Source organism: Talpa occidentalis, unplaced genomic scaffold, assembly GCF_014898055.3.
Source record: "Talpa occidentalis isolate TD23 unplaced genomic scaffold, MPIMG_talOcc4v2.1, whole genome shotgun sequence".
NCBI lineage: Eukaryota > Metazoa > Chordata > Mammalia > Eulipotyphla > Talpidae > Talpa > Talpa occidentalis.
This window is the reverse complement of record NW_026555331.1, coordinates 35,997,102-36,023,133: the sequence shown is the minus strand read 5'-3', so window position 1 is coordinate 36,023,133 and position 26,032 is coordinate 35,997,102. Positions and strand designations below refer to the sequence as shown.

General features: G+C 37.3%; 2 protein-coding genes across 2 annotated transcripts in view; both read left to right on the top strand.

Moving 5' to 3' along the window:
• Nucleotides 1–26,032, top strand: part of LOC119239816 (RNA-binding protein 12B-like) — a 290,681-nt gene that overhangs the window by 243,889 nt on the left and 20,760 nt on the right. The gene's annotated exons all lie outside the window — the stretch shown is intronic.
• On the top strand, nt 1,857–25,438 carry LOC119239824 (NADH dehydrogenase (ubiquinone) complex I, assembly factor 6-like). Its single transcript, XM_037504219.2, is given in 10 exon segments — nt 1,857–2,053; nt 4,457–4,556; nt 8,396–8,518; nt 12,405–12,426; nt 12,429–12,460; nt 14,361–14,463; nt 15,762–15,895; nt 16,820–16,921; nt 18,534–18,590; nt 23,834–25,438. Coding segments are annotated over 10 exon segments (999 nt in total). The 3' UTR covers nt 23,963–25,438.

Below are 26,032 nucleotides of genomic sequence, written 5' to 3'. Positions count from 1 at the left end.
TGTGACTATTCTGTAACTTACAAAATTGTATTGATAAACTAGCTCATAGGCAAAGAAAGGCACAAAGGTCTCACTGAATCAGATAACTTGGAAAAAAGTTGGACAATGTCTAGCTTTCAATGGAGACTCACAGCGGTCATTTTGGTGCTTTTTAAACATCTTTCTTAATGTTTCCCTACGTAGTTGACTTGGCTTGAATGCTATTTATTGGTCAGGCACTGCCCTGGGTATCTTAAATGTATTAACTCATTTAATCTTATAAGAAAATTGTAAGATAGGGCCTCCCCGGTGGCGCAGCGGTAGAGCGCTGGGTTGCGAAGCTGCCCGCAGCCTTTGCGACACCGGTTCGATTCCCGGCTGCTCCCCGGCCACCGGAGGAGGGTCCCACATGGTGCGCAGACCTCTCCTGCCACCCGCTGCTCCCCTCAGCAGTGTACTTCGGTCCTTCTGCCTGTCTGCTCCCCGCTCTGGCTCTGGTGAATTCTCTCACCCTCCCGCGCTTCTGACTGTACCCAGTGCATGTATAAACAAAACAAATGAATAAATAAATAAATAAAACATGCCTCTATTAAAAAAAAAAAAAAAAGAAAATTGTAAGATAGAATCTATTATTTCCATTTACAGGTGAAGAATCTGAGGCATGAAAAAAGGGGAGGCTGTCATGTAAGGTCCCAAAGATAATAGGCAGTAGAGTCAGGATATGAATCTAGGTAGTTTTACAAGATCTATGTTGCGAATGAGAAAATGTGAAGGAAAAAGAATTGATAGGACCTGATCAGTTAGATTACATTAGATATAAAGGAGGGAAGAGGTAAAGATGATGCCAAAGTGTTTCCCCTGGTTGTCTGTAAGAAGGGGGACACTGTTGGGATAACTAAAGAGACTAAAAAGAGAAGTTAATATGATTGGGATTTTTGACATACGGATTTTGAAGTAATGGTAAGATATGCAAATGAAAAAGCCTAGTAGCGCAGGAGATGAGAACTGGAGATGTTAATGAATGATACCCCCCCACCCCCCCAAGTTTTAACTGTGGTATTGAAAACCCTAGGGCTTGTTTGTCAAAACTAAGGGACAGAAGCTCAGAGGGAAGAGAGTACATTCTGCTGCATAAGGAGAATAGAAGCAGTCTCAGGAAGTAGAACCTAAAGCAGGGTGATTGGATAGTTTTCTGGGCCAGACAAAGGCGCATTCTCCTTTGGGTTTAAAGAGACACATTAAATTGGAGTTACAAGCACAAATGGCCAGGGTCGAGGATGAAATGTAAACAGAGGTCATTTCATGGCAAGACTTTATCAAAGCGCAGTAAAAACTATCAAGCAGGGAAGTGTCTTACATTATAGAAAGAATAGTCTGGCTGCAGTGTGAACAATATGGGCAGATCTGGAGGCAGGAGCTGAGATCACTGAGATCCAGATGTAGGCAGCTGCTGGCTTGGACCAGGTGAAGTGATACCGAGTTAACCCAATTCTAATATTTGAGGGCCTGAGGGCAGGAGACTCACATACTATGCGAAGACATAAATAAAATTTATAAATCATGCCAGTAAACTGTCAAACTCCATCCTCCTACCTTGATAAATTCAATTTCTGGAGGACTTGGAAGGGCGGGAAGAGCCCGGGCGGGATCGGCCGGATTGAGGCGGGGCTTTCCTGGCCCCCCCAGGCACAGAGCGCGACGGCGGCCCATTTGCAGAGACCCACAGCGACCCCTGGCTCTTCTCCGAGCGCCGTCCCGAGGCCGCCTTCCCGAGGCCGCCTTCCCGCCGCTAAGAGGCGGTGGCAGGCCCCGCGGGGGACGTGGGGGCGTGGCCTCGCGCTGACGGCGCGGGGTCGAAGGGTGCGCGGCGTCCTGTCATGGCGGCCTCCATTCTGGGTTCGGCATGGGGTTCTGCGCGGTTTGGCTTCCACGGTCTGTGCCGCCGCCGGCCGCCCCGGGGCTTGTGGGCGCGCGCGCGGCGGCTCCCGGTGCCCCCAGGATCGGGGCTTTGCGTGGCCGCGACGGGTGGATCGGGCGCCTTGGGCACTGACCTCTACTGCCTGGATTTGCTGCGGTGAGCGAGCCCAGGCGGGAGATGGAGGAGCAGCCCAAGGGTCCGGGCGGGCGCGGCGGGACTGGGCGGGCGCAGGCGGGCGCAGCGCCTTCCTCGCGTCCATCTGTCTTGCCCTTGGGTTGACTCCGGGTGCGAGTATGTGGGTAAAGTGAGGCAACAGGAACTTTCTCACTGGTCACAGAGTGGTTGCAAAATTCCTTCGTCTGCCTGTCGAAGACGAAGGCTGTCGCCTTGCCCGAACCTGAACCTTATTTTTTCACTAATTAAACATTTTTGCTTGCAAGGCTTTTTAAAATGTGCAAGACTAGTAGTAATTCATTTTAATTCTAACAGTTGCAAACTTTGAGTTCTTCCTCTGTGTCAGGCACTATGCAAAATAGTTTACAAGTAATTTACTCATCTTCGTTACAAGTTGTGATAGCCAAATGTGATAGACCTATCACTTAAGGTTATGAGGATTAAAGCATTTAGAACGATGTGTGGCCCATAGCAAGGGCACAATGAGTACTATATAAGCCAATATTATTATATAATATACGAGGAAATGGAGGTTTAGAGACATCTGGGAATCTACCCGAGGTGTCTGATTAGGTTAGGGGTTTGACAACACTTTTGTTCACCCTGTTAAACTCAGAAAGGGCTGGCACATAGTAGTCGCTGTAATCATTTGCGAAGTCTAGTTGGATAAATTAGGTCACCATGCAACTCTGGGTAGGGTCCTGCCTTGAAATCCAGGTTTGACTGCAGGGACCTCTGGCTTTGCCCTTCCCTGGCCTTCTGATTTATAATGGTTGCATAGAGACATTTCTTAAGGATTTATGAAAAGTACTAAAAATAAATTACATTGGGGTGGTAAATCCAACTTTTTAAAATTCTATTTTAGCAAATGTACTACATCGCAGCAAAATTCCCATACATTTCAGTGATTTGTTCTAAATTACCTTTTTGATCCCCCCCATAATTATTTGGTTATAACTTACAGGAGAAACAAGATAGCAGTAGAGTAAATCAGTACATTAAGAATTATAAAAGCCAAGACTGCTAAAATAAATAAATTTATTTTTATATATATATAGTAGTTCCCCTTTATGGGGGTGATGGGGATATGTTGCAAGCTCCCCAGTGGAGGTCTTGAAGCCTTAGATTGTACAGAACTCTATATATACTATTTCTTCCTATATATACATACCTGTGATAAAGTTTAATTTATAATTTAGACACTGTAAGATTCATAGTAATAACTAATAATAATGATTATAATGATACATGCTAATAAAAATTTTGTGAATGTGGTATCTCAACATGTTGTATGTGTTGCGTTGGCCATGTAGCAAACTGAAATTATGGAAAACAAAAGTGAGGAATACTGTGTTTTTATTTATTTATTTATTTATTTATTTAGGAATAGTGTGTTTTAAAGTTGTCATTTTTAATATTTAAAAGTTCAGGTTACCAAAATGCATACCACTTATGTCCAGTGCACTTCTTTGATAGCATTAGTGTCCTAATTTTCCTATCCAGAGGTGAATGATCATTCTTGTTAAATTCTTATGTATTCTTTCAATAATAGTCTGTGAGTATTACATGACCCCTTTTCTTTATATATTTCCAAATGGTCAGATTTGGAATTGGTAATACTACCAATCTATCCATGATAGTATTAGTGTGGAATGAAGGCTGTTGACTCTAGTGATTTAAGAGCCTGGATTTGCAGGCAGACCTAATCTGAGTTTATTAATTCTGTCTCTGTCACTTGGGATGGTTAAAGTTAAGATGCAGCTATTTTTTCTTTTGTGAATTTCTACCTTTATACCTTCTTTGTAAGGATTAAATGGGATGATGTATGTGAAAATGCTGGCACATAACAAATGCTCAGTAAGTAGTCTTAAAGAAATAATACTTATAAGGAAGTTAGAATTTCTAGTTTCTAACTGTCCATTAATCTTTGTTAGATTTGGCTGCTGAAATTATTTGTAGGGTTATTTTGGATGTGTTTCTTGTGCAAGATCTATTTTTGTCTTAGCTCTATATTCTATGTATTTATATATTTTTAAAACATTTGTTTATACCATACTGGAACAATTAGTAATTTGATATCTATTTCTGTAGCTCATTTGCATTCTTACTAAAACCAAAGGGATTCTGAAATTAAAATTATAAGTGTTATTATATAATTCAAAATGAATGAATAAAGATTGGCTGTTCCTTTTTTTTAAACTGGTCTGGGATTGGGAGCAGATACATTTTTTGTAATGGTAGAAAACAAGTATAAAATATAGCAGATGTCAGGCCTATTTTGAAATAAAGCTTCTTTTCAGTAATTTTGGTCAGTATTTTTTTGTTTATGTACAGTTTTGAAAGTAAAAAGTAACTCTCTTTTGCTATTTTTTTTTTTTAATATAGGAAACGAGATTATGAAGGCTATTTATGCTCCCTGCTGCTGCCTGCAAAATCCAGGAGCTCTGCTTTTGCATTGAGGGCCTTCAATGTGGAACTGGCTCAGGCTGGTATTAAAATACCTTTACAAATTATTTGCAAAAGTGGCACTATAGTGTGTTTAATGCTGAACAACAAAGAAAATTTGTTGTAATTTATGTTAGATATGTTTAAGGTCTCCGCTCATGATGTCTTTCTCCTGCTGTTTAGCCAATTCCAAATATGAAACTAGCTAATGAACTTAATGTTTCTGGAAATACCATTCTGGACTTTTACATTTCTTTTTCTAAGTATATTAGAAACAACTTGTATATATATTAGAAACAACTTGTATATAAAAAAATTGTATATAACAATTTTTGAAAGTACTTTTTAAGTCGAGGCTTTAGTTGTAAGGTGAAATGGAGAACAGAAGCAATTACAGCAAATGCAGACCTTAGATTATACTTACTTTTGTTTAAAGAATTACAAAGGAAGAAGCTACTATACTTTTTTGTATTAGAGAAAAACGTGTTGATGCAGCATAAATTGAAATGGAGACTAGAATCAAGGGAATTGAAGTAGAATGGCCTTGATCTCAGTAAATTAGGCAGTTACTGTGAATAAGGGGGCATGGGAAGGTTTGTAGTCTTGAAGAGAGAGGCAAGTTTTGGCACAGCTTCTCTGCTAACAAGAAGTGAACTAGGAATGAATAAAGAAAGTGAGTATAGAACAGAGGCACTACTGAGGTTGGAGACTGAATCTGCTGAGAGTCTATTAGGCTCTGGTTATTTTTCCTTGGGGTATTTCTAGGAGTCAGGAGTACATACTTTTTCATGTTATCCTTTTTCAAGTATAAACTATACATCAACATCTCAAACTTTTCACTGTTTAGCAATAGAATCCTCATTGTGAGCCGCCATTATAATTTTAAAATGATAAAAATTCCACTTTTAATAAATACTGTGACCCCTAGCTCCCCTGCTCCCCCAAATTCTCCATCACCTTTTTTCTTTTTTTCTTTTATATATTTTTACATCATTTTTCATTTTGGCATTCTTACTAAAACCAAAGTGATTCTGAAATTAAAATTATAATGTTATAGTCCCCATACAATTCCCCAATTCCCACCCCCCTTGTTTTGATCCTACTCCCTCTTCCCCCCTTGTAGTGTGTGTCTCTGGTTTATAGTTGCTTGTTGATTTTGATTTTTACTTTATTATAATTAGTCTTTTTCCTGGTCCCTTATTTAGGTTTTCTAAATTCCTGCTATGAGTGAGACCATCCGGTATTTTTCTTTTTCATTCTGGCTTATTTCGTTGTCTCCATCACTTTTTAAAGAGTGTTTTGCTGCTACTCTACACATAGTCTTGTTTGCTCATTCACTCAGCAACTATTGCTTTTCTAAAATATGTTAGGCACTGTTTCAGATCCTGGGGATGTAATATTGAATAAAACATACTGAGGCCCTGTACGCAGGCAACAAACAAGTGCTGTGGAGAAAAATTAAGGGGGATAGAGAAAGCAACATGCTGTTCCTATTTTATGTAGGATGTTGAAAATTCTTATTGAGCAGTGGTTTTTGAGTCAATATTTGAAGGAGGCAAGAGACTGAAATGTAGAGGTGAAGAGGCACAAGTGTGCCATATATCAAAGAAAAGGAAGACCAGTATGGTACAGTAGAAGAGGGAGCAAGTGCTTGGGAGGAGATTAGGTTGGAGGTATCTGCACCAGAAAGGAAGGCCTTAGAGATTAACACAACCACCTCAGCTTTTACTCAGCGGGGAAACCATGGAGAATTCAAAGCAGAGAAGGACATCATCTCTTTGTCATATTTTAAAAGGACTACTTTTGCTGCTATATAAAGAGTTTTAGAGTAATGTGACTACATCATGGCCCTTATCCTTACAAACTTGAGGTGGTATTTCATAAGAATAAGAATATTCTGTTACATAACCACAGTACAGTTCAGTTTTAGGAAATTTAACATTGATATAGTATTTTTATGATCTGCTTTCAGGTTTCAAGTTTTTATAAATAACCCAGTGATGTCCTTTATGGCATTTTTCCTTTTTGTACAGGGTCCAATCTAGGATCAGGTATTGGATTTAGTTTTCATATCTCTTTAGCTTCTTTTAATCCAGAATATTGACAGCCTTTCTTTGTCTTTTATGACATAGACGTGTTTAAAACAATACTATTCTTTCAAAAAATTTTTTCATTTGGTGTTTGTTTTATTTTTAGTCATGTTATATTCTGCCTTCCTAACCTAATAGTATCTTAGTAATATATTTCCTTTTTGGGAACTCCTTTGTCTCTTATTAGTAATAATTTTGGTTACCAGTCAAGGTGGAAATATTTTTTCCCTTGCTGTAATAAGCAGTCTATGAGGAAACATTTTAAAACCATGATCTTCATCAAATTTACCTCCTAGATTTAACATGCATTGCCGATTCTTGTCTGAACTTACCAAGGCTATTCTTTTTTTTTTTTTTTTTAATTTTTTTTTTTTTAAATAGAGGCATGTTTTATTTATTTATTTATTTGTTTGTTTGTTTGTTTATACATGCACTGGGTACAGTCAGAAGCGCGGGAGGGTGAGAGAATTCACCAGAGCCAGAGCGGGGAGCAGAGCAGGCAGAAGGACCGAAGTACACTGCTGAGGGGAGCAGCGGGCGGCAGGAGAGGTCTGCGTGCCATGCGGGACCCGGGGAGCAGCCGGGGATCGAACCGGTGCTGCAGAGGCTGCGGGCAGCTTCGCAACCCAGCGCTCAACCGCTGCGCCACCGGGGAAGCCCCCAAGGCTATTCTTAATACTAGCGAATGAAGGACACAGTCTAATAATCTCTTCAAAAATCATTTAGTGGGTGAATGAATGAGTTTTTAGATGTACATACAGTAAAATCCACTTTTTGTGGTATATAGTTCTATAGGTTTTGAAAAATGCAATCATATATTCACCACCATAGTTATGATGTAGAATTTTCTATCAACCACAGATTCCCTCATCTACTTCTATGTAGTCATCCTCAACATTATACTTTTGCTCATCCTTCTACTTCTAAGAGCTGTGAGTATGTAGAGCTTGGGATAAACAACCACCTTTTTGAACTGTATTTTGCATATTTGGCTGTATTGGTGATGACCTGGTGCATTTGTTACGGGGATTATGACCACATAATCTCTGGAGCAGTCCCTAACACAGAGCCTAGCACTTGTAAACATTTTCCTTCCCTGGTTTTATTTCCTTATCTTCAGGCTTGAAAGTATTTTTACTATCAATAACCTAATGAGGGTGGTTTTTCTTCTCTTTTACTTATTTTTTAAAACCTTTTTATCATGGAACATTTCAAAGAATTAGAGAGTAGTATAATGACCTGCTAGATGCCCATCACCCAGCTCTAGCCATTACTAACTTAATGTCAATCTTGTGTTTTAATTTTTGTTCAGCCCTCACCGTTTCCACCTCTAGATTACTTTGAAGTAAGTCTCAGATAAATTTTCCATCTATATTTCAGTATGTATCTCTAAAAGATAACTCACTTAAAGAAAACCCTACAACATCATTACCATTCATTAAGAATTTAACAATAATTTCTTAATACCATCATCCTCTTAATTTTTTAAAATCTAACTGTTCCCTCTCCCTCTCTTTGTTTTCTATCTTGAGAAATCTCCTGTTGTTGAATACAGACTTAGAAAATATTTTTAAATAAGCACCAAGTAATTTGCAGCTCTTATTTAGGAAACTAATAGTGACAACAGTTTAACTGAAAGTAATAGTGACAACAATTTAACTGAAAAGTTAAACCACATATGTAGAATTAAACTTGTTTTTTGGCTGGTTATGTGATTATACAGTCACAAATATCAATTTTCAAGACTGAAAATAGTATATTGGTTATAATTTTTAAATCCTATTTATAGATTAAGGACTCAATCTCTGAGAAAACAATTGGATTGATGCGAATGCAATTTTGGAAGAAAACTGTGGATGATATATACTGTGACAGTCCACCACATCAGCCTGTAGCCATTGAATTATGGAAGGTAAAGAAAATTGCTTTTACTTTGTAAATGTTATTTGAGCCTATTTTTTGATGCATATAATTTGGATAGTGGCAATGGGGAATGTGGCCTGGATCTGTTCTTAGGCACATGTAATGTTCAACTCCATGTTAGTTTTGACTAAGGAATTTAAAATCATCTAATAATTTGCACTGATCTTTGGTGTATTTTTTACTAAAGGAAAAAGGAGGATTCTGGTCTCTTTGTATTGTGAATTACTCACCTTCCTCATATTGGTTGTAAAATTTAAACCTGTGAATTTTGAAGCAATGCAGGTCAATTTCCTGTTCTTTCCTTTTCCAGTGCTTTAGTCCACACTCCAGGCTGTAGAAAGACCTGAGTGGATCTTTCTTGAAGGAAGATTTGCTCTCACCATTGTTCAGCCATATCCAAAATTATCTTATCTATTTTGAAAGAATTGCTGTTTCATTGATAAATTTTAGATATTAAAGAATCAAAGCTTTTGGGCTATAGTATTATTTGTATAGCTAGATGTATGTAATAAATAATTTTACATTAAAGCAGCTATATAGATCCTTCATTCATAAAGAACCATGCTCAGTTTAGAAGTATGTTAAAAAATAAAGGGAGGAAATTAGGTGCCTTTTGTCACTGACCTGTGTTCCCGTTGTAAAATGATGAGTGCCAAAAGACAGATTCTATAACAGGAGCCACCGAGAGACCTGACAGTGGTACACCTCTTCTCAGGTCTGCACACCAGCAGAGGCAGGCCACATTTCTGGGCCCCAGAGTGACTGCACAGAATCTCAATAAGGATGAAAGCCAGCTCCCCATCCTCCCAACTTCCCACCCCCACCAAGCCAGGGATCCAGAAGAAAAAGTAGATAGGAAATTGTGAGTAATAGGTGGTTGTTTACATCTTTTCATACCACTTCAAGAACCTTAATCTGGTGACTCAATTTAGAGAAAAGTTTCTCTAAAAGCCAGAGATTCTAATATTTTACACAGCAACCTGACTGCAGGGGATGCTTATCCTAAGACTTCCATGGAAGGTTATGGAAGGTTCATGGAAGGTTAGGATATACCATGGAAGATCAGATTTCTTGAAAAAATTTATCTTATTTTGGCTCCTCTTGAAAAAACCAGAAGACATACCTAAATTACGCAATGTTTATATGTGAACCAATTTGTCCAGTTTTCACAGCTGCTTAAATTTTGATGGTTCATGTAGGCCAGCTTTCTACTAAGACCAGTGGTGAAGGTTAATATATATATTTGAAAGAAGCCGGTAGCATTCAGAGCAGTTGTCCACATTGTGTTTTCTCTGTCCCTTATGGTTCTGTTGAAGCATATGCTTATTGTACCACTGTCCAGTAAAACTTTACATTGGTTCTTTGAAGAGTGTCGGGTTCTTTAGAAGATTAAATAGGGAAGCAGTGACAATATTTTGTCCTTAGAGTCCTTTTGTGCTGCTATTTCATTGGTGTTTTTAGGGTACAAAATAGCTAAATGTCAGTAATTTCTTATACATTCCATATGGGCTTCTCCATTTCTCTGTGTATTAATATTAGTTGCAGTTTGTATATATATTTATAGCCAAGGTTTTCATTCTATTTGGTTTCCGTTTCCAAAGTTGTTGATACTTTATTCGGTGGGTTTTTGTCTTCTTTAAATATTTATTTTTTACCTTGATCGCTCACTTTCTTCAGAATCAGACTGAAAAATTGTTTTTTTGTGGTCAAGGAACTGCAGCCATAAGATCCTCTCCTGTCTTGCCTGCTGCTACTTCTTTTTTTTTTTTTTTTTTATTTTTTAGAGGCATGCTTTATTTATTTATTTAATTTTTTTTGTTTGTTTGTTTTGTTTATACAAGCACTGGGTACAGTCAGAAGCGCGGGAGGGTGAGAGAATTCACCAGAGCCAGAGCGGGGAGCAGAGCAGACAGAAGGACTGAAGTACACTGCTGAGGGGAGCAGCGGGCGTCAGGAGAGGTCTGCGCGCCATGTGGGACCCTCCTCAGGTGGCCGGGGAGCAGCCGGGATCGAACCGGCGATGCAGAGGCTGAGCGCAGCTTCGTAACCCAGCGCTCAACCGCTGCGCCACCGGGAGGTCCGCCTGCTGCTACTTCTGTCAACAGTGTATTTCAGTAGATCTGTCTGTTCTCCCCACTCTGTCTCTGGTGAATCCTCTCACCCCCCCACTGGCCTGCACTCCAGTTCTTGTATACATAAAGAAATAAAAAATAAGTCTTTTAAAAAAAGGGAAATATAAGCTATTCCTAAGACAATGTTTTAGTGCCATATTTGTTGTAAAAATATATTTAGTGTTGACTTAGCAAGTAAACAGTTTTTCTAAAACTTATTTGGAAATAAATTCAAACTTTCAAAATTTAAAATAGTACAAAGAATATCTCTATATTCTACCCAGATTCACCTACTGCTAACATTTTATCCTATTTGTTAATCATCTGTGCATATTTACTCACAAGTGTGTGTGAGTTCTCTCATGTATATATGTATTTTCATGCTCAATTTTTTCCTGAAGTGTTTGGGTGTAAGTTACACACATGCGCGCGCACACACACACACACACACACATCATGGCCCTTTATTCCCTGAATATTTTCGTATTTGCTAAGAGTGGGGATATTCTCTTATATAACCAGGGCAGTTAGTGACTTTAGTAAATTAACAATATAATACTTCTGTGTAATTTTCTGTTTATATTCCAGTTTTGTACAGTTGACCCATAATGTTTACTATAGTATTTCTCTTCTCTAGTATAAGATCTGGTCTAGGGTCAGGTATTTAGTTGTTATGTCTCCATAGCCTACTTTAATCTGGAACATACCTATAGCTTCTTTTTGTCTTCTATGGTGCTGAGATTTTTAAATATAACATTCCTTTTTTTATTTTTATTTATTTTTTTGGGGGGTGTGTGTGTGTAGAACATTTCTCATTTGGGGTTTGCCTGATGTTTTCATCAAAATTATTGCCTGGCTTTTCCATTGTATCATTATAATTCCTGTTGCAACCAATCCACTTTGACTATGAAAATATCCTGCTCTTCATTAGTTTCCTGCTAAACTTAGCATTCATTGTATGATTCAGTCTTTACTAGTATGATTTCAGAATGATAATTTCCAAACTGCAGCACCCTGTCCGCATTTACCAGTTGGCATATGGCATTCTGCTATAAGCAAGAGCTTACTCTCTTGCATCTATATATTTTAAATTAATTATTGGTATACATTAATGAATTCTGGATTTTTCAGTAGTTTATAATTCATCACTAAATTTTTTAAAGCATTTTTCTATTTTCTGTCACAATAAAATTTTCTGTGGTCATCTTGAATCTGTTACCTCAGCTCTAGACTCATACATTTCCTTTGGAAGAATGTTATTAGAGACCAGGAGCTGGGTATTAGGTGGTCTTCCCTATTGGGCTATCCTTATTTGCTAACATAACATTTACCCTGCAGATAATTATTGAGTTTTACTCTTTTCTTTTTTGGAGAACTGGTTATTTTCATTAAATAGAATCTTTATCCTGAGGAAAGAAGTAGGTATGTAATAAGTAAACAAAGAAGTCAGGGTGCATTACATAACAGAAGCTCAGTATTTAATTCTTGTTTTGTTTTTCTTTTGAAAGTGGAATTGTTAAATTACGAGTAGTTTTAAGAACAAGGAAGGTTAGTGGAAAAGTTTTGGATGTATTATCTTTGCTTGGAAATGTTTCCTGGGGGCATTTTCTTTTTCCCTGATATTTCTTGAACACAGTCATACCTCTGGTGATGAGTTATTTATTAAAATATTCCCTTACCTGGTTTTGTATTTGGTTTGTTTATTCTGGCCCATAGAAGTCATTTCTAGTACTTTCTAATACTTAAAACACTCTTGTTTTTTAGGCTGTCAAAAGACATAATCTGACTAAAGATGGCTTATGAAAATCATTGATGAAAGGGTAAGCTGAAATTGCTAAACTAAGTTTTTTCCTCCTTTTCAATTTTTAAACTAATTCTCTAGAGAGAAAATGTTCTAATACATGTATTAATATGTTGGAGGAAGGAATTTTTAGATAACTGTGCTGTTTTAACCATTCTCCACTACTGCATGCTACCCATTTCAGTTCCCTGCCCCAACACTTTGAGACAGACAGGCAAAGACAGGCACCCAGGCAGAGACATGCATGTGCACACCCACACTCTACTATGTTGGTGTCATTTTAAATGGAAATTTTCAGACTTACACAAAAGTAGAGAGAATAGTATAATATACTTTCATGTATGTGTCATCCAGCTTTAATAGTTATGAGCACATGTTCAGTCTTATTTCATCTATATTCTAGCAACTCCCTTCACTAACGCCCATTGAATTACTTAAAAACAAATTTCAGACATGATGTCATTTGGTCTTAAATATATAGATAAAAACTTTTAAAAACATAAGAATACAATTTAATAATCATACCTTAAAAATTATGAATGATCCTTTAATACACATAATTATATACACACATGTAACTATATACACACATAACTATATACACCTAATACTTGGTATCTTTTGAATAGAGGGGAAAAGAGAGGTCTAATGGTTCCTGTACTGAGTTCTTAGAACTGGGTTCTAGTTCCAGCCAAGCTTGCAAATTGCTCTATGACCTGGTCAACTTTTGTAATTTTTCTGATTTATTGTTGGCTCAGTGTCCTCATTGACCTGATATTTATCACATGCTGTTGTCATGAAATTTTAAGTTTACTTAGTTTATTTGAATATATGCTATCAATAGCCACATACTTTAGTATTAATAATATAAGCCAAAAGAGATAATGTATTCAACATTAAAAAAAAAATATATTTCAGTTGACCTCTATAGAATCAATTAGTACTGAGGTATCTATTTTTCAGAAAATTAGAGAACTCAAAACAGAGTTGCTTTTGTTTAATGGAAAATAACATTTGGCATTTTTTGAGAGGTATTTTTAAAAGTAAAGGGCTAAGATTATTCTCCCTACATTGGCCTGTAGAGGTAATGCAGTTCCTATAAAAATTCTGCCTTTTTTGCAGAAATAGATAGGCTGATCCTAAATTCATATGGAAATGAATTCATTGACCTGCACATATTTTCCCCAGGATGATTGCTGGTAACAATTTTTCCTGATTAAAAATAGGAGTAAGAGGTGGGAGATAATTCTACCTCAGCAGTAGAATTTTTATAGTGGCTAGGTGTTTTTACTCTAAGATTTACATTTTCTGTTTCTCAGATATAGTGTGTTTGGGTAATCACCCTGTTAATTAGTTGAGCATGGTTTCTTTTTTTAGGGGGTACGTAGAGGAGGCATTTTACTTTCTTTTTTCTAGGCATTTTGTTCCTTGTTAAGAGCATAGGCTTAGTCAAAAGGTATGGGTTTGAATCCTGTCCTCATCACTTATTAGCTGTGTGACCAACTTGATGTATTGTGACTATTTTTTCATCCACAAAATGAAAAAAGCATTAATTCATTATCTTTTGGAAGGTTGTTAAGATTAAGAAAATAATGTCAAAAGTGCTTAAATAAGAACTCAGTATAGTAAGTTTCTCATGATACCTTAGATTTAAAGAAATTAAAATTAGGCTGACCCCATGTCGATGGTAAGTTGTGCATTGAAATTATTCCTGCAGTATTATTTTGAAGGGGTGATTCATAAGTATTAATCTATAAAACTTTAATTTAAATTTAACCTTATTTTTTCTGTACTTAACTATATTTACTAAATATTCTTATTCTTTATTATTCAGTTCTTTACATAAAAAAGAACAGTGCCTTCTCTTTATAAAATGTTGACAATTTAGCAAACTTTATTGGAATTTCGCTTGACTATAGGAAAAAAATTTGGATGACAAAGCATATCGTAATATTCAGGAACTGGAAAATTATGCTGAAAACACACAGAGCTCTCTTCTTTATTTAACACTAGAAACATTGGGTAAGTTTTTGTTTTTTTTTAATTTCACACTCATTCAAAGATGATACCTTTCATACTTCACACTTTCATAATTTGACAGTCTAACCAGTTCAACACAGAAGCTTTTCTTTGTACCATCTGTAAAAGAACAGTTTTTCTTCTTTATTTTTTAAAGCAAGAAGGGGATTAAGTATACCTTTCTTTGGAGTGCAGACTAATTAAAATGCTGAGGCTTTCATAAAAGTGTTTAGGTACCTCATGGGAATGCTGTAATTAATTATAGGTGATTTTACTTTGTTATAATAGTGTCTCCTACATTTTTTTTTTAATTTATTTATTTATTTATTTTTATTGATTGATTGATTTATACATACATGCATACAAGCACTGGGTACAGTCAGAAGCGCGGGAGGGTGAGAGAATTCACCAGAGCCAGAGCGGGGAGCAGAACAGGCAGAAGGACTGAAGTACACTGCTGAGGGGAGCAGGGGGCGGCAGGAGAGGTCTGCGCGCCATGTGGGACCCTCCTCTGGTGGCCGGGGAGCAGCCGGGGATCGAACCAGTGCTGCAGAGGCTGCGGGCAGCTTCGCAACCCAGCGCTCAACCGCTGCGCCACCGGGGAGGCCCGTGTCTCCTACATTTTGGAGGACCTGTGGCCTTACTTTTCCAAGTTAAAAAAAAGTAGGAGAAAACAAAGTGCATCTCTAAAAGTTTTTAGGAGATTTTTTTTAAAAAAACAAACTAATTTAGATGATACTTTTCCTTCTCTAACTTTGTTCTGAGTTGGTGAAGTCTTATTGTAATAAGATTGTAATGAGGAAATTATTTGGGACAATGACAATACCAGCCATTTGAAGAAGGTCATAGATCTTTATGTCACCCTAAAAGAAAAATACAAGTCCTTGTTGAATTTCCCAGGCTTGTTCTGCCTGCACACTTAGTGACATGTTTGCCAACACAATGAAAGAAGGGAGCAAAGAGCAGAACGTTTGTTAAGTATATACTTAAAATGAGGTCATATGGAAATTGCACCGAAGAGAAGAAATGGAAGACTTGTAATGTTTTTCCACATTAGCTGATTAAAATTCCAAATGTGTTCTTGGTATGCTGGAGTCTTGGAAAAACTCTTTTATTTAAAAGTTGAAGTTCAGAAACCTGTTAGTGGTAAATGGTCAGCTTGTCTTAGGGCCCAGTGTGCTCTCACAAATCCTGATTTTCAGATGTAACATATAGGATAAAAACCAGTTTTATGTATGTGGGTGATTTCTCATGCTGTTTTTACTGATTTGTTGTGCATTGTTTAATTTCTAAAATCCCAGGTATAAAGGATCTCCATGCAGATCATGCTGCAAGTCACATTGGAAAAGCACAAGGCATTGTCACTTGCTTGAGAGCAACCCCCTATCATAGTAGCAGAAGAAGAGTGTTCCTTCCTATGGATGTTTGCATGCTGGTATGGCTTTTATTTGTACCCTCTGATAATGTACCTCAGAAGTATGGGAAGGGAAGCTACCTCTTGGTTTTTTGTTTAGTTTCGTCAAGTAACTACTTTGAAACAAATGCTTATTGCTTTTTTACTCCAGAGTTATAACGTCAGAATTTTATCAGCTAGCATTTCAGATGTCTGGTGGAGCTATGAAATAAGAGGGTTCAGAGAACCTCACTGGGTATAACTTAATGTTGATGCCTTACTCCTGTCCAGGCAATTACAGTAATTATTTCTAGTGTTCAGTTTAGCCTTTTCATTACTTTATTTATTTATTTATTTATTTTTTTTTTAAATAGAGGCATGTTTTATTTATTTATTTGTTTGTTTGTTTGTTTTGTTTATACATGCACTGGGTACAGTCAGAAGCGCAGGAGGGTGAGAGAATTCACCAGAGCCAGAGCAGGGAGCAGAGCAGGCAGAAGGACCGAAGTACACTGCTGAGGGGAGCAGCGGGCGGCAGGAGAGGTCTTCGCGCCATGTGGGACCCTCCTCTGGTGGCCAGGGAGCAGCCGGGGATCGAACCGGCGCCGCAGAGGCCGCGGGCAGCTTCGCAACCCAGCGCTCAACCGCTGCGCCACCGGGGAGGCCCGCCTTTTCATTACTTTAAAAGAGAAATTAATCCATAAAAAAATTGTTTAGATGAGAACTTTTGTTTTCTCAATAATGAGATCCATTGTTGTCTGTTCTTTTAAAGTTCTTATATATGTTTTCTTCTATATTTTTGTTCCACCTACAACCACTGTTAATACCTTGTTGCATATTCTTATAGACACACACACATTTTTAAAAACAAAGTAGGCATTATACTGTATACACTGTTCTTCCACCTGTTTTCTTAGTTTTAGTCTGCTTTTAGTTCCCTAACATCATGTTTATTTTCCCACACAGCATGGTGTTTCACAAGAGGATTTTCTACGGAAGAACCAAGATAAAAATGTGAGAGATGTGGTATATGACATTGCCAGCCAGGCACACTTGCATCTAAAGCATGTAAGTCACCTCTGTTTGCTAAATCATTTATGAAACGCCTTTCTAGATGTGGCTATTCTCCAGGGATGGTTATGGTAATCCCCTCTTAGTGGTCTTTATTCCATCTGTCATTGAATTTGCAATAGATCTCTCTCAGGGACTATTGTAAACTTACTCCACATTTTAAAAATTCCCCTATTTCCCTCTCAGCAGTTGAACACACCTTTTACTGAGTAAGTCAAGCCTCAGTTTTCTCAATTAGGCTCTCTCTGCTCCATCTACTCATCATCTCCCTGCCCTTCAGGGGATAGCATATCTTTCTACCCTGCTAATTCCTCTCCCATCTTTTCCAGGGCCTTGCATCCTTAGCAGACCCAAATTGGGTTTTCAGTATACCTGTCCGATAATTTGTACCTTTTACCTTGTAGCTTGTTGTTGTTGTCTTCTAAATTTGGCATCTAAGCACATAGGAAGTTTATGGTTTATGGTTACATCTAGACAAGGGCAGAACCTTGACATCCACTTCCATTTCTCAGGTAGAAGAAGGGTCCATTTATTAGAAAGACAAAGAAAGAAAGATCAAAGAAGTAGAATTGAATCAGTGCCTTAGAAACCCAGGGAGGAGAAAATTCCAGGAAAGGGAAATGTTATAAAGTCTTGCATATTACAGAGAGATTGAAGAGAGAAGATGGGTATGGTGATTACAATATCATGGATGATCTTGATGGAAGAGAGCAATTTTAGTAGACGGTTGGCAGACATAATTGGGCTTAATGAGTACAGGATGGGCACCAGGCTGACTGGACTAGGGTTTCTTAGCCCAGAGTAGTAGGAAGTTAGCTTAGGGAGACAGGGTTAGAGTCAAGATGTAGAGGCCTTTGAATTCCAAGATGAATAATTGAGACTTGATCTGTCACAGAATTGGGTCAAAGAAATTAAAAAAAAATGATGACTTTGGGACATTACTTTGGCTAGCTGTATGAACTGAATTAAAGGGAAGGCGGGAAGGAAGAGCAATTTAGATCTTATATTCAGCTAAGCAGGAGCTAGAGGTCAAAACTAGGGAGGTGCTGGGGTTTGTTAACTTAAGTATTTCTTTTTTTTTTTTTTTTTTTTTAATAAATTTTATTGTTATATTCCCCATACAATTGCAGCCCCCCCCATTCTGACCCCAATCCCTCCCCTCCCACCCCCGCCCCCCTAAAAGTGTCTCTGGTTCAGAGTTTTTTGTTGATTTTGATTTTCACTTTCTTATAGTTATTCATTTTCCTGGTCCCTTATTTAAGTTTTCTAGATTCCTGCTATGAGTGAGACCATCCGGTATTTTTCTTTAAGTATTTCTTTATTTACCTCTTGCTATAGAGCTAAAGGGTCAAAGTTACCATAAGATGTTATAAGGCAGTTGAAAACTACCAAAGTCAACCTGTACAAAAGAATGGAATTCTTAATAAGCACTTTTTACTGAGGCCTGCAAGCTTAGGAAATTAATCCCCAGGAGATGAGAACTATTTTTTTGAGAGAGGCCCTACTCATGTTAAGTTGCTAAAGTTGTTTTGTATTCACTTTCAGAGGGAGAATTTATTTCCAGAAATATTTATATTTCAAACCAATTTCCTTTTGTTTTCCTTTTTAGGCTAGATCCTTCCACAAAAGTGTTCCCGTGAAAGCATTTCCTGCTTTTCTTCAGACGGTGAGTTGATTAACATAGAAGGCAAAGGCAGTATAATTAATAAAGCAGATGTGTATGATCTGTTTTATAAAGTTCCCAGTGCGGTTCTTTAGTTGGAGTCTTTGTTTTTGTCTCCCTTCCTTACGGTGAGCCTTGTTAATTGCATTCTGCTTTTGAAGATAGTCACCCCTGTGTTTCCCCCAGGCAGTGAGTTGAGTTGTCCTTCGTGTTGACTGTAGTCAAACTACAGGAGTTTCAGTTGGCTCTGCCACTTACTGAGCTTGGGACAACTGTGTTCCTCAGTTTATGTACAAGTAAAATGGGAATCACAAAAGAAGCTACCCTAAAGGAGTGTTAGGCTACTAACAGCTATATAAATAATTAGTTTTTAGTTATATGAATATTAGTTTTTCCTATTAATTTTTTCTCTGTAATGACCATGTTGTACCACTGGTTCCTCAATAGTTGTTCACAGATCACTGCTGGGCTGGCTGCATCTGAAAAACCAGGAAGACTTTTTGAAAATATAGATTCTGGGATCTTCTTACTGTATAAAACTTGCAGTATTGGGCGTCGGGGGCAATTTCTAGAAGAATCTGTGATCTTAAAAAGTTCCACTGGTTCAGGAGCCATTGTTGCAAAATATATTTAAAAAATGAGAATAACTACCAATTATTTAGCACATATTATAGGACAAGCCCTGACTTATTTCATACATTTTTCGTAGTCATCTTAGTTGAGATTTACTTCATTTTATAGATAAGATACCAATATTCAAATATTTATGATCTTTGAAAACATAATACCCAAATATCTTCTACCATTTTCTCTAAAATAAATTTGAAGATTTATTTCTGCTTTCATATCATCCATCCTAGGTCTCAGATCTGAATGTTCAAAATAATTTTGTTTCTTTACTGGGTTTGCTTATTATAAAAGTAGTAAATTGGGCCTCCCCGGTGGCGCAGTGGTTGAGCGCTGGGTTGCGAAGCTGCCCGCGGCCTCTGCAGCGCCGGTTTGATCCCCGGCTGCTCCCCGGCCAACAGAGGAGGGTCCCACGTGGCGCGCAGACCTCTCCTGCCGCCCGCTGCTCCCCTCAGCAGTGTACTTCGGTCCTTCTGCCTGCTCTGCTCCCCGCTCTGGCTCTGGTGAATTCTCTCACCCTCCCGCGCTTCTGACTGTACCCAGTGCATGTATAAACAAAACAAACAAACAAACAAATAAATAAATAAAACATGCCTCTATTAAAAAAAAAAAAAAAAGTAGTAAATTGATATTTTTAACATTCATGTAATATGAGTATGCAAAAGAAGAAATTAGAATATTTTCATACTTTTATCCTTTCCAGAGATAATGTCTATTTGTCTGGACTTTTTATGTTTATATAATTAGATATCTATTTTTTATATACATGGGATATCAAACATCTCTATGTCAATATGTATTATTTTATATCATCATTTTTAGTGATTATTTATTTGGTTATTTGGTTTTAATGGTTTTTAGTGATAAACAATCAACTTATTTAAGTAAGCTCCATGAAGGTTAAAGACTTTGTTTTGTTTACTTCTCTGCAAAAGATTGTTCTCAACTCTGTCCATTAGAATCACTTGGGGATTGGGCAGAGGTAGATGGGGGGAGGGGACACACAACAGTGTTGGACCCCTCCCAAAACAATTATGACATGTATCAGATTGGATCCTGGCATTGATATATATATTTTTTTTTTTTTGAAATTCACGAAATGTGTTTATTTTCAGTTTATGTAAGTGACATCTGAAATAAAAGAAGAAATAATTTTCAAATAGTGGAATCATCGATGGATTACACATTTAACTTTAGTATGAAAATTATTTTTAAACTTACAGAAAAGTAGATTTAATACCATAATGAGCTGCCAAATACCATCTTTGGGATTTAAGTTTCTAATATGTTGCTAAATTTGTTCCTTTTATTGATTTCCTGAGGTTTTTTTGAAGTGTCTTATTTCCCTAAACAGTAAATATTCCCAAAAAGGGACATCTTTTTAAAATTTTTATTTTTATTATTATTTTTTTGAGATGTATTGACATGCAACTTTATATTAATTTCCCTTTTTCAACATCCTCTCTAATACTTGTTATTTCTTATCTTTTCGGTACTAGCCTTTCTAATGAGTATTTTTGATTTGTATTCCCCTGATGATTAGTTATGTTTTCATGTACCTGTAGGTGATCTGTATGTCTTTTTTTGGAAAATGCGTGTTGCTCTCTACCCAATTTTAAAATTGAATTGTTTTCTTGCTATTGAGTCATTTTAATTCTTCATCTATTTTAAATATTAACCTCTTGTCAGATATACTATTTGTATATATTTTCTCCTATCCCATAGGTTACCTTTTCATTTTGTTAATGGTTTCCTTTGCTTTGCAAAAGTTTTCTAGTTTGATGTCGTTTCACTTGTTACGATCTCCAAAATATCCAAAATAATCAAAAAGATCTATGTCAGGGAACTTACCACCCTTTTTTTCCCCTAGGAATTTTATGGTTTTGGGTCTTACATTCAAGTCTTTAATTTTTTTGAGTTAGTTTTTGTATATGGTGTAAAAGAGTGGCCTAGTTTCATTCTTTTGTATGTGGCCAGTTTTCCCAATATTACTGAACAGACTGTCCTTTTACCAATCTTTTTTGGACTCTTTTGTCATAAATTAATTGACCATATACATGTGTTTATTTCTGGGTTCTATATTCTTTTCCATTGATCTATGTGTCTGTTTTTGTGACAGTATCATACTGTTAGAGTACTATAACTTTGTGATATAGTTTGAAATCAAGGAGTATGATGTCCACAGCTTTGTTCTTTCTCAGCATCTTTCCCCCCCCTTTTTTAATCATAAATACCTAATCACATAGAATAAAACTAAATGTTTCCTTAGTATAATCTAACAACCAGTCCATATTCACATTTCCCTGATTGTTCCCAAAAGGTGTTTTTATGGTTGATTTGTTCAAATCAAAATTGAGGTTAAGACCTACCTGTAGTGCTTGGTCTTTTTAAAATCTATAATAATTTTTATTGTTTTCTTGCATTAACATGGCATTAACGTAACAGTTGTTTTGTGAAATGTCTTATTATATGAATTTGTTTACTTCCTTAGGGATTAACTTCCCCTTCTATCCCTTATATTTACTATGAATTTGGAATTGTATCTGCTGGTTTTCTTAGGTCAAGGTTAGCACATTTTTGACAATTTTAGGTGATGATTTGTACTTCATATTGCATTTATCAGGAGGCATGTCTTGAAGTCTCACCTTGCAAAAGTTTATCTTTTTCTTTTCAGCCTCTTCGATAAAAATTATCTTTATTTAGATCTTTTACATAAGACATAAAGTTCTCTCCTTTACATATATAATATTCTAGCATAATTAAAATGCTTCCAGTTTTCCAAAGACCTTGTATTTTTAAGAATCTGATTTTTCACATGCTGTTTCCTCACCTGGGAAGAGGAGAATCCCTTCTCCGTCTGGCATTGATATTTTTTGAAAAGCATGTTGCTTAGTTTTGGTTTTGAGCTTTAAAAAACAGGTCATTTTCTGTTTATCTTCTAGGATCTCTTGCTCTCTTTTATACACATACATTTTATAAGCTTTATCTTAAATCCATCCAGCTATATATAGTGTGCATTCATTTTACTGCAGTACAATATTTCACTGTGTGAAAAAATTATTTTGTTTTTCTTGGCAATGAACTTCTGGGCTGTTTGCAGTTTTTACTAATATAACATAAAGCAGATAAGCACACTCAGGGACATTTCCTATTGTATATATTGGTTTTAAAGAGTAGATACTGAATTTGTATGTATGCTATATTTATAAGTGTATAAAAAAACTGTGGGAGCAAATACATTACTCTTTGGGTTTTTATTTTTTGGTCATCTGCATGCTAAAGACTACAAGTATAATCTCTGTTGGATCACACGGATTGTGCTGTGGAACTCTAGGGGGTGCTGTGTGCGTAGACTGAGAAGGAAGTGAGGCCTCAAAATCGTGTAGTGCAAAACTAAATGGTTTCTTTCTTTCTTTTTTTTTTTTTTTAAGATTTATTTATTTATACAAGCACTGGGTACAGTCAGAAGCGCGGGAGGGTGAGAGAATTCACCAGAGCCAGAGCGGGGAGCAGAGCAGGCAGAAGGACCGAAGTACACTGCTGAGGGGAGCAGCGGGCGGCAGGAGAGGTCTGCGCGCCATGCGGGACCCTCCTCCTGTGGCCGGGGAGCAGCCGGGGATCTAACCGGCGCTGCAGAGGCTGCGGGCAACTTCACAGCCCAGCGCTCCACCGCAGCGCCAACAGGGGAGGCCCACTAAATGGTTTCTGTTTATTAAAAAAGTTACTTAAACATATTATAAATTAACAATAACTGAAACCCCAGAAATAAAACGTGCTGTCCATTGCGGGTATTTTCCATGCTGTTCCCCTTTCAATAAAACTTTGTCAGGTTTTGTATGTTAGAGGAAGCATGGGCTGACTTTTATGGAGACCTGTTCTTCTCCCTGGTTGCAAATGACCATCTTGCAAGAATAGGAAACCCTGTTCACAAAATAATGTTTTTAAACAAATAACTTGAGCTCCCTCTTGTGGCACAGTGCAGGTGGGAGGAGATGAGGGTATCATTTTCCTTGACTGAAACATCCTTTTGTTGTCCATAGAGGCCAGTAGTAAAACATTGCAAATTATAATTTCTCTAATCGTTTGCACTTTATTTTGTTATTTTTTAAAAGATTTTATTTTTTATTTATATAAGAACTGGGGTACAGGCCAGATGCGCGGGAGGGTGAGAGGATTCACCAGAGACAGAGCGAGGAATAGAACAGGCCGACTGATGAAATACACTGCTGAGGGGAGCAGCAGGCCAGACAGGAGAGGTCTGATTGCTATGTGGGTTGCTCCGAGGCCGGCGAGGATTGAACTGGCACTGCAGAGGCTGCGGACAGCTGCACAGCACTGCGCTCAACCGCCTATGCCACCAGGGAGGCCCTAAACTTTTACATTTTAACCAGAACACTACAAATTACAGTCAGAAGCTAGATACTTCTAGTAATAGTTCTGTGATACTGTTTACTGGTTTAATAGAAACTTCTTAGAAGTTATCTTTATTTTCTCTTTCCCTTTTAAAATTCTCATTTAGAAAACCATCTCAGGGATGCTAAAATAGTCTTAATACTTATAATTTTCTTTTTAAAGCTTACTCATTTTATGATCTGGTGATCCCTATACTCTTTTTCCAGATTGCTCTGGAGGACTATTTAAAGAAAATTCAACAAGTGGATTTTGATGTTTTCCACCCATCTTTACAGCAGAAGAACACACTACTTCCATTATCTTTGTATATTCAGTCATGGAGAAAAAGATATTAAAATTATTTTATGGTACTGATGCTAATTTACTTTTGTTAGTTTTATTAAAGTATAGTAGTTAAGGTTCTTCTTTACAAACAACGGAATGGCCTCAGTTCACTTAAGAAGAAAAGGAATTCATTGGATGGGTGTGAGTAGCTTACAGAAATGGTGAGAAGTTGCTGAGGGGAGAAATTGTCCACGTTGTACCACAAGCACTGCCGTTATCACCACTAGCCCCGACTGTGTCTGCTGTGCTGTCCCAGTGAAGGTGGAGCCCCCGGAGGGACATTGTTTTAGCAAAGCTTGAGCTGCAGGCCATCCTTCAGCTACCACAGGTCAAGGAGAGAATGCTTCCTTCCTCACCGGTAGTGCGCCTTTACATGCTGAACCAATAGTCAGGTGTCCAGTATGGCTGGAAAATATGTTTATTTAGGGGTCACAGAGAGTGAATTTAATATTTGAAGAGTGTTGGTCACTATATTGAAGGCTCTGTATCCCTCAGTTCCTCAACCCTGTAAAAATTTATCCATGATACAACAGCTTTATGGTAAGACAACTGGCTGACAAGAGCTGGAACCCTAATTTGGCTTTAGGTCTGGCTGATTTGAAAACTTTTACTTTTTTTTTAAACCCACTGCTTCACTTTCTGTCATTCAGCATTATTGTGACTAGTATTGAACATTCATTAAGAGGATACTACATTTTTTTCAAAACTGCTCTACTAGTTGAGCCATACAGCAATAAGCATATACTTTCATCAGTGTTCTCATTTGGTCTTCCTTAAAGCCCTGTGAAGTAATAAAAAAAAAAAAAAAAAAAAGAAATTGGCAATGAAAAATTTTCATTATAGAAGATACACTAATTGCAAAAAATAAAATTGTTTGCATTGCTGGTAATTGGCAGATCTGGATTGTGAATGAGCCTCTGATTCCCAAGACCAGGATTATGCCAGTTTTCCTGCCTTTTCAATGGCCTTGTCTCCTGCCCACCTACCTCTGATTTTAGCACCTTTTGGCTTCAGCTGTGAATTACTTTATTTGGATTAGTAATGACTTAAAATATAACATTTTTGCAAATAAAACTCAAACCTGAGAGCAAACATTGGTTTATTCAAATCTTGAGATCCCCTAGCATCTAAAATGGCTTCTGATTTACAGCACGTAGAGGTTAATAAATATATAATTGTGTGAATGTGCAATGTAACTGTATACATTAGTATAATCTTAGTTGAATGCTGATGCTGAAAACATACCCTCTTAGTTTAATTGTGGGACTCTTTCAAGAGTCTTTTACCTTACGTAAAAAAGGCAAGTACAAGGAAATGGGACATATTTCCTCTTGGGACTCTGAATGAATCTAGGGTTGAAGAGTTCTTTAGAGACAGTCTTTGTTAGTAAGCTTTGTCTGTGGATCTTCCCAGGTTAAATTTGGCAGCAATCAGCTGCTGAGTATCTTGGTTCCTGTCTAAGAGTCTTAAAAAGAAAGGTTTAAACACTCAGCTGAATTACTTATTCTTTTTTTTTTTTATGTTTGTGTGTGTGAGTGTTTATTTTTTTTAAAGATTTTTTTTAAAATTTATTTATTTATACAAGCACTGGGTACAGTCAGAAGCGCGGGGAGGGTGAGAGAATTCACCAGAGCTTGAGCGGGGAGCAGAGCAGGCAGAAGGACCGAAGTACACTGCTGAGGGGAGCAGCGGGCAGCAGGAAAGGTCTGCGTGCCATGTGGGACCCTCCTCCGGTGGCCGGGGAGCAGTTGGGGATCGAACCGGCATTGTAGAGGCTGCGGGCAGCTTCCGCAACCCAGCGCTCAACCGCTGCACCATCGGGGAGGCCCTGAATTACTTATTCTTTATTGGCTCAGCAACCAATTTACTACAAAGTAAATAATTTCAAAATACTTCCTAAACCATTTCAAATTTGATGCTTTGAGATTTGGATGAACATAAGTTTCCAGTCACTTAGAGATTAAGATAGGGTCTTACTTGGTGACACTGTACTATTAATATACTGTACTATTAATTTCCCGGCATAAAAGATACTCCCGTAGATGGTGCCAACATTGTTTTCCATTTATCAAATCTCTATT